The sequence below is a fragment of the Sinocyclocheilus rhinocerous genome, unplaced genomic scaffold, assembly GCF_001515625.1.
Source record: "Sinocyclocheilus rhinocerous isolate Xijiao unplaced genomic scaffold, SAMN03320098_v1.1 scaffold877, whole genome shotgun sequence".
NCBI lineage: Eukaryota > Metazoa > Chordata > Actinopteri > Cypriniformes > Cyprinidae > Sinocyclocheilus > Sinocyclocheilus rhinocerous.
This window is the reverse complement of record NW_015662177.1, coordinates 280716-290304: the sequence shown is the minus strand read 5'-3', so window position 1 is coordinate 290304 and position 9589 is coordinate 280716. Positions and strand designations below refer to the sequence as shown.

Below are 9589 nucleotides of genomic sequence, written 5' to 3'. Positions count from 1 at the left end.
TAAAAAATATATATGCTAATATAAAATTAAATGATAAAAGTAGCCTATATAAAACTGCAAAATAAACATTCATCTATCAGTACTTTTTACTTAAGTACATAAAGTACTTTTGTACTTTCACTCGAGTAAAATTGAAAACTGAGTACTTTTACTTTTACTGGAGTAATATTTTATTATACGGATCTGTACTTTTACTCAAGTACTTGATTTGTGTACTTTGTCCACCACTGCTCCCCAGTCTGGCATGAACGCCTCAAATAGTTCCGAAGGCCCGCCTTCTGAAATACAAAATGTGCTGTGATTGGTTAGCTGGGCCAGTGTGTGTTGTGATTGGCAGCACTCGGCGCCTGGTCGGGAAATGTCATGCCCCTTACCATAGCCGCCTGCGAGCTTCAGTGTAAATATTGCGTCAAAATCAAATCAATTTGAGCGCTATTTAAACCGGATGATTATAACCACTATAAGTTAATCTGCCTTGGGAAAGCTGCCGTGTCTCCGACATATTGATAACACTCGTTGCCTCACCCGCCTATAACACTCGTTGCCTTTTCTAGACCAGGTCTCGTCCCATTCGTCGGTATTTGTGATATCATAAATCCTGGAAAATATGCGTTGTAGTCCAAACGAGTCGTTCGTTGTAGTTTTTGAAAAGTGATTTCAGTTAAATAAAATATCTCCTTTTGAAGTGGACTTTGAGCTTTGTAACTTTGCAGATCTTTTTTATGCTCAAACAGCAACATTACAGACTAACTAAAGTTGAAAAAGTGAAAAAGCATAATAGGAACCCTTTAATTAAAAAGACATTTGCAGCCCCGTCTCAAATGACATCCTCAGTCCTTGAAGTCCTCTTTCAAGTTCATTCTTGAAATGCCGGTACATCAAGAGTGAAGCCGCAAACTAGGCACTCTCCAGCACCCTTCGGAATCACAGGATATCAAATGGGATACAATCTTCATGACAAGTGCAGAAAGTGGCAGGGTCCACATCAAGATTGTCATTTGGGGAGCAGCCTGTGATGTGCTATATGTATAACTCACAAACTTGCACATTGAGTTGAGATGCAGGACCTGTGGTCTCCATCCGGTCCCTTCAAGCAAAGCTTCTGTTTCAATCAATCTTACCCAATCTTGACTCTCAAGCTTTGGTTCCATGTGAGGGTGTAGGCATAGCTTAGTTCTGCTTGTTTTCCCACCCTATACATTTAATCAATTTCCATCAGCACCTCTAGACCATTCTCCGACACACAGGCGTAAAGAATCCTAGTGGGGAGCTGCACTGATTACATTTCACACTGCACTGATGAGATGCTGTACGGTGATCCATGCTCAGCATGGTGATGCAATCAGCTATAGGCACCAGACTCCTGTTTCTCCCATCTTTCAACATGCCCTTTCTTTCCAAGGCCTCCTCGTGGCAACAAAATCGATTCAGCTGTAGTATATCTTGCTCTGAAGACATTGCTGAGGTGCCTGATTGGGTTGCTGGAGACTAGGGTCCAGGGAAAAGCATTTCAGAGTGAAAGTCAAGTTTTGAAAGCAAGTATAACTCTTTCAAGGGAAGCATGCTTTCAAGTCAAGACTTGAGGAACCACAAGAGCTGAAAAACAATGACTTGGAATAAGGCATCTTGTTTGGACAGTTCCTGAAGAGTATTGCAAGTATCCAAGGACAAACTCTGTCCAAGCTAACAAAGCTGTCAAGAGAGGATCAGACCACTGCAGGCTCTCTTGAGGACAACCACTGTCCAACTTGCTGAAAGATGCCCGCTGCCTCAAAGGCAACCTGGTCACGTGCACCACAACTGAGAAGCATGCATACTTTCCCACTACTGAAAATTCCAAGGCCACCATTTCCTCTTACTGCAGTGCCAAGAATGTGATCTTTGTCCTCGTGTCATATTACCTCTGTTTAGCTGCTTACCTGAAGCTTCCTAGAGGCAGCCTCAAAAGCTATCTCTGCAGTCAGTCTGTAAGGCCTTAAGCAGTTTGCATCCTCTTGGGGACCTTCTTCCTCGACTGCATGTTCTTATTTCATAGTAATTTGCTGAGGTGAATCACTCCATAGCCTTCTCACAGATACTCAGCAGTCAGAAGATGAAGGCTCCCATGGGGCCCAACTAGTCTCTCCGGGAAGGCCACGGATACATCCCCAACCGCTTTAAAGATCTCTTCCCCTCCTTGTCAATCTTACACACATGCAGTTTGGCTCAGCGTTCTCCTATATTACTCACATTAGGAAGCACATTAGGAAGCAAGGTGTTGGGAAGTAACTAAAAATAGCATTAAGTCGAGTTATCTTTCACAAGGACTGTTCACTTTAATGGAAAAAAAGCAACAAATAAACAAACTGGGTTTTCGTGTGCCAAAGTCAACCATTTTAAATGCTACAAATGTATTTAGGCATCACTACAATATAAATGTACAGTATGAGACTAATTAAATTCCCAATATTGTCCAAAAAGATAAAAATGGTTGATAATTGATATAATTAACATAGCATAATCAATACATTAGGTTTGAAGTTGTAACCTTAATCAATATCCTCATTTATTTGTTGCCAGATAAATATCACAAAGGGCAGCTAAACTATAAATTATGAACTTCTAACTTGGCATGCTATAGTTTCAAACTGGCTTCCTTAAGTAGAGTCCAAACTGGAGAAAATAGACAGTAATACTGAACTTTAGATGCCATGTAAGAGAGTGAAACTGGCAGCCCTTTTATTTTCGGAGTGCAAGACTATCCACATCTGCCCTTCCAACAGATGGCCATGCATTGAGAGAGTGCACTTTAAGGCTTCATTCATTTGTAAAATTGCTTCTGCGCAGCTAACTAGGAGCACTAAACATATGAAGCCACTATGCAAATGTGGTTTTGGGACACCACATCACCAAACACAGATTGCAGCCCCTCTTTCATTCCCTAAACACTATGAACATCCCCCAAAATTAATGATGCTCTTGTCTGTAGTGTGCTATGGGGCTTCTTCAGTCTGGTGTAGTCACTGAGAAACTATTGGGACTTTAAAGTTTAAATGGGTAATCTTGTTTACGAATTAATGAATGTTCATAAGGCCAGCTAAGGCTTTTTGAAAAATGCAACATGCTTCAAGGCTACATTACTAAGGCAAGCATCTCTATTACTATTGCTCATACTTAGGACTGTAAGTAAACCTTAAGTATTAAATGAAGTATTAAACTTTGGTGCATAACTTGCCCTGCACAGTTTGTGAATAATTAAACTGTTCTGCTTGCTGAATAGAGATGTGCTATTACTTTTTTAAATGATCAGGATGATAAAATGGAGAAAATATCCCAAAGACTTACATTGAAAGGACCAGATTCATATCTACTGACCAGAATATCACAGGACATTTTAGAAAATCAAGCTTCTTCTACTTGTAAAACTCTTGATGGATTTAAATCCTCGTTTAACTCTACTTTACATGCTTTAATTTCCTTCCTTCAGTTCAGAACATGGAGAGAGAGGCAGAGCTTTATGAGGACACAGCGTACTAACTTTATGAGAATATAAGCTGTCAGCTCCACACAGTGAAGAGCTGTAAATTCATTCAGAGGGTCTTACCTCGTCAAGAACACCACGGATAAAGGGCAAATGTTTGCAACCCTGAAATAATAAAACAACGAATGCGCCAGCTAAACAAAGTCAATGCAATGAAATACTGATAGTGGCCTTCCAAGGTCCCATGTGAAAAATGGCTTCTTATTACAGGGACAATGGACCTTTTTAGCACCCTCGTGAGTCACGGCTGAGCTGAACAAGTTGAGAGAGAGTCCCTGTGCGGTCGGTGGTGACGTAGTGAGGAATGAATTTTCAAATCAAATTCAATGCCTTTTCATTTAGACGTCTGTCACAGGCAATGCAAAGAGAGCTCTTTAACATGCATAAGGCAGGGACAAAAACCTTGCAGAGGAAGGCAAAGCAGCTCAGTGCTTGAGTGCTGGGGACTGGCTTTATCTCAGTGTCATTTCAGAAGCAAGACGGTATGACTGCTGAAGACTGCAAAGAAGTCAGGATCATTTGGATACAATGGGGGTTTGCTTTTGAAGTGTTCACATTACACCCTAAAGCATCTTCCTCAGTGAATCATGAGATGCAGCCCCGCCCACAAGGAGTGACATCATGTATCTAACTATAATATAATTGGTTCATAATGGTGTGAGGAGGCCTAAGAGCTGCTCAACACGGCAAAAATCTTCGTCCAACAAACCCCACGCCTGTGAAAAGTCCTTAATTCGTTTTTTTGTTGTCGTTATTACTGAATCGGCACCCTATCTTCATAGGTCTCAGACCCAGCCTCCTTAAGCTGCCCACCAACAAACCTCTTTGCTTTGTTTCCAAACACTTGATAAGGCAGTGGAGGACCGAGCACCTTCTCATGCCTGTGTGGGCTTGAGTGGAGGTTGCTCTGGGCACTCACAATGATTACGACTCTCCACTACTGCAGCTCATTTACAGCCGGCGTGTTTGTAGCTCTGCATGATGAGACAAGATATGAATGGAGGGGTTTTAAAAAAATGCAAACAGGTGGACACATGCAATTACAGTTCCTTACTGCATGTAAGAGAGCTCTCTTCGCCTGAAGAGAGAAAGAAACTGAATTAATTAATGGGATATTTAGAAAATAAGCTAATAAGCAAGGAACATGTTAAAAAGAAGTAAAAAGCATGGAAATGGAAGGACAAGATATGTCTGGGGCAGTATAAGATATCAGTTATTGCAAGAAAAATAAAGTTCAGGAGGGTGTCAAAAATGATGTAAAATTAGAATTGTTCCATAACAGCATTTGAAAGCACAATATGGAGTTAACTGGGTCAGATATGGAGTGAAAGATGTTTTCCAAGTCCCAAAAAAAATGAAAAAGAAAAAACTTAAAGCACAAGAAAATGAAAATTCTAAAATGTATTTACCCCCATGAAACACAAACGAAGATGATATTTTGAACAATGTTTCAGATATTTTTCCTATATTATTAAAGTCAATGGGGTTCATTCACACTCCAAAAAGGACATAAAGGCCTCGTTAAATGAATCCATGTACTAACATCAAACCTTGCCTGGTTCTGGTTTTAATGCCATGCTGGCTTGTTTAGTTATTTTCATAGAGAAAACCATGCTTGAGTTATTGCAAGTTAAAACAGAACTAAAAGGTATTTCAGAGCCATTTCCTAAAACAATTTTAAAACTAAATTTGGATCAACTTGATTAAAAACTTTGTCAAGGGTATCAACAGAGTAAAAAATGAGTGCGGGCATCATGAGTACATGACTTGTTGTCAGCGATTATTAAAAGAAAACATACCCATATTTGAAGAACTGTGTGTGTATTTGTTTATTTCGATCTGTATATTTCGATCTGTTCATCATACAAAGAGATTGTGCCGCTTCAAAAGTTAAATTGTATTGATTAATTTTATACCATTTATTGTTGAAAGATTTTGGACCCTATATTAACAAAAGCAGTTTGGAACGAAATGAGGGTGAGTAAATGATGAAGGTCTGCCGGTCTTAGCAGGTTTAAGCTGGTCTCCCAGTCAGGCTAAGCAGGTCTGGCCAGCTCGCAAGTGCCCAAAACCCCTCTAAAACCAGCAAAGAACACCCGATGAGGCTGGGAGGATCTGAAAAGACTGATTTCAGATGTTTTTAAGCAGGGAAAACACACAAGGCTTTATGTTATTTGGGTAAGTGAAATGCCCCATTGTGTGTTAGAATGGAAATATTCACCATAGAATCAAATGCAGAAATTTATGGTACTTGATTTCAGAATACAAACAGCAAATCATAAAAGGATATTGAAGCACCATATAATACTTGCACATAAATATGTTTTTTGTTTGTGAGAGAAGAGCGCTGGTAAGGGCTCACTGCCCACGCAAACCATTACAGAAGCTGTCACAATAAACAAATGTAAAACAAGAGCGGCTGTAAGAATGACTAGCGCTGTGTCAGGAGACAGCATAAAAATGCAGGAAGGAAGGTTTAACCCTTCACCTGAATGGCAGTTTAATGCAAGTGCCCATATCAACACTTTTTCAATGACATTTACAGAAATGGCAGTGGTATCTTTATTTGTAACAGCTTTAAAAAGTGGTTTAATTGGGAAAAAGGAAATTACAGTACGAGCTCCGTTTCTATGAAACGCAGTGCAGGAGTAGGACAGCAGCTATGAACAGCATGTCTGTTCAGGGTTACCTTGTGGTGTGCAAGTAACAGACAGTTGGAGTGCTCGTGTTCGCAGGCAATTTCATAGTCTGGGAGCAGGTTGGCAAGCTGCTGCACAAAGTAGACGACCTCCTCGTGCCAGGGTACGTTGGCCATTGTCAGGCTACTGGCTGAGCTCTCGCCACAGTATGTCACTCCCTAGAGGACAAGCAAAAAGACAAGAAGGACAAAACTGTAAAATGGGACATTTGAATTGTCCAAGTCATAAACACAGCATGATAAAATCTCATCATGAAAGTATCAACATAAAACAGACTCAGTTCTTATTGGGTTCATCTTATTGGATAAGCCACTTTCTTCTGTTGTAAAATATGAACACACATCCATGCAAACTCACAGTCCATTAGTATCTTTAATTGTAGGGATGCACAATATATCCATATGATATTGGTTACTGAATTCAATTCTGAACATTACATTTTTTTTTGTATTGAATGATTATTGAAATTTCAATACTTTTCAACACAATATTCAAGTCAAGTCAAGTCAAGTCTGCTTTATTGTCAATTCTTCTTTTTTGTCCAGATGTGTGAGTGCTGAGTGGAGGGTAGTGGCGATGGCGTCATCGGTCGAGCGGTTGGACCGATATGCAAACTGGAAGGGGTCCAGAGGGAGGGAAGGGAAGACTTGATATGGTGCATGACTAGCCGTTCAAAGCACTTCATGAGAATAGGGGTAAGTGCAACTGGACGGTAGTCATTGAAGCAGGATGGAGACGACTTCTTTGGGACTGGAATGATGGTGGTAGCTTTGAAGCATGTGGGGACAACAGCCTGGCTTAGCGAGATGTTGAAAATGTCTGTGAAGACATTGGTGAGTTGTAGGGATTTCAATCACATTTAACAGTGTTTTTAAAGATTGAGTGTTAGATATTGGCTGTAGCTGTCAATACTCAATATTGAGTATTGTCTGTTTTTGCTCAATTTCGCCAATGAAAATGGTTCTAAACAAAGCCACAGCAGAAATGTTACACATCTCTGAACAGCAACACACAGTGGTAGTGGTGTTTCCTTAGTGAATGAATCCATGTTTTTAAAAGAATCAAGTGAGCCAATGATTCAGTGAACCATTCATAAAGACAGTCACTTGCCTCGTTTCTAAATCAATCAGCCATTTGAACGAAGTGGTTGAATGAATGACCGAATGGCTCACTCTTTAAGAAGACAATGACTTTCCACCAACTACTGGCAGTTTTAGTTTCATATTTCATAAAAAAAAATTAAGTTAAATTACATTTTTAAAAACCCATTAATGTCCATTTAAAACCTGTTAATCTCATAGCATTACACAATTCTAAATGCAATGTAAATGCATTCAGGCCACCTCTGAACCATCTTTTGGATGGCCATTTCTCAACCCAAATTGATGTGCGATTAATTTGCGATTAGATGTGATTTGCGAACTCAGATTGAGATTTGATTAATTGGCACATCATGCAATTAATTTTTCATTGCTTGACAGCTACAGCCAATATCTAACACTCAATCTTTAAAAACACTGTTAAATGTAATTGAAATAAATAAATAAATAAGTTGTTTTACAAACTTTATAAGGCAAAACAGTATAGAATTTCAACATTAGCCATTTATCAGCTATTGGCCATAACATGAACATATTGGACCCTTTTTTATTGTATTAGTGATGCCGGCATTTAATAAAAGCAATCAAATCACTGTAACACACTCCCACTGTTAGCTTTCATTTAAAATATTCACACTCATGCTTTGCAGGATACAGCTGATGTTGCCCTGACTCTTTGAAAATTTTAGCTTTAACTGTACAAAAAGGGACACAAAAACACTCTGCATCATATCAGCGCGCACAGCCCAAGGACACAGCGGCGCGTGGAGGATGATTTGGTTTTTCTGTGGATGATGGAGACTGAGACGGCCAGATCATCTAATTTAACACCTACACACACACAACAGGGCAGCGTTCACATCACACCTCATAGATGTTGCTGTGATCAGGACGAACAGGCTATGAGGGCTGCATGTACCACATGCTGGGAATGCAAATTCACTTTAAATTAATACGATTTCTGTCGGCATGAACTCTGATGTCTGATTGGATATTGACACAACTGGTGTCAAGTCAGGTCACGGACTCCGTTTGAACCTTCACACATCATGAAAAGTAGTGATTAATAATCCTTGGCAACCAAATAAGTGACACATCACCGCTGGATGAAAACCGGCCTCATTTGTGGTGTGGCCAGCATTAGTTCATGGGTCTGCTTGTGTGTAGGAGTAGCTGTGCTGTTGAAAAGACATTACTCATCCTGTGATAGAGTGAAAACCCATTCGGTGAGGCTTTATCTTATTTCAGTCTTCATCACGCTGAGCTGTTAGCACTCTATTACGCCGGACATCGATAGATGAACATCTCCAAGCCATTGAGAGAATCAAAAAAAGAGACGTCATGTGAAAGAGATATCTTGATGCATCGTAACTGTAAACAGTGCATCAACGGTTTAAATGGTTCCGAAATGAACACACCACAAGGCCAGATGAATGGAGATTAAAAACAAATTAATTCTAAATAATGTGATTTTTTTTTGTGATTAAGCTATAGCGTTTGTGCATTTATACTAAATGCATTTCTGTCAGGAGGACCACTATCGTCAAAGATGATTGACAATTAGCATACAGTTTGGATTGGCGGTATGGTTCTGTTCTGGGCAAGAACTCCATGCGCATCCATGCAGCCTAGCATGGATGAGAGCAGGGAGAGCAGCGATAACCCCCCCAGGGTAAACAGAACAGAACCAACATAATGTATTGCAGATATCGTTTAAGTTCAATAATGTTATGTACACATTTTAGAATTAGTCTGATTAGTCTGAAGGAGAATCAGAAGGCTGAATCCTGACTGACAGAGGAGGAGTTGGGGATGGAGGAGGGTAATTAGCTATTGAGCAATGCGAAAACTGCTGATAATACTGAGGGACCTTATATATGAATGCTTAGATAGGTGTCGTATTCCCATAGATTGATGGGGATCAGCTGAGAGTCAACTGATGCAAGCTTGACTAACGTGACCTGCCAGAACTAACGCTATGCTAGATTTAGACTACAGTTATTCATACAAATAACTAGAAACCATATAGTTACATTTTACCATGGTACTGAGGTACTATATGTGTGGTTTTAACTGTGGTTAGCATGATATAAATGTGTCCTACTTAGACCAATAGTTAATTTTAAAGGGGTCATATGATGCGATTTCAATTTTTCCTTTCTCTTTGGAGTGTTACAAACTCTTGGTGCATAAAGAAGATCTGTAAAGTTGCAAACACTAAAGTCTCAAAACCAAAGAGATATTCTTTATAAAAGTTCAGAGTTAACCAC

General features: G+C 39.7%; 1 protein-coding gene across 1 annotated transcript in view; it reads right to left on the bottom strand.

The window, feature by feature from the left end:
- The window catches only part of tyw1 (tRNA-yW synthesizing protein 1 homolog (S. cerevisiae)), a 76340-nt gene that overhangs the window by 3142 nt on the left and 63609 nt on the right, over positions 1–9589 (bottom strand). The window contains exon 15 of the mRNA XM_016537968.1: positions 6210–6377. Within this exon, the coding sequence (XP_016393454.1) occupies positions 6210–6377 (168 nt within the window). The remainder of the gene's footprint in view (positions 1–6209; positions 6378–9589) is intronic.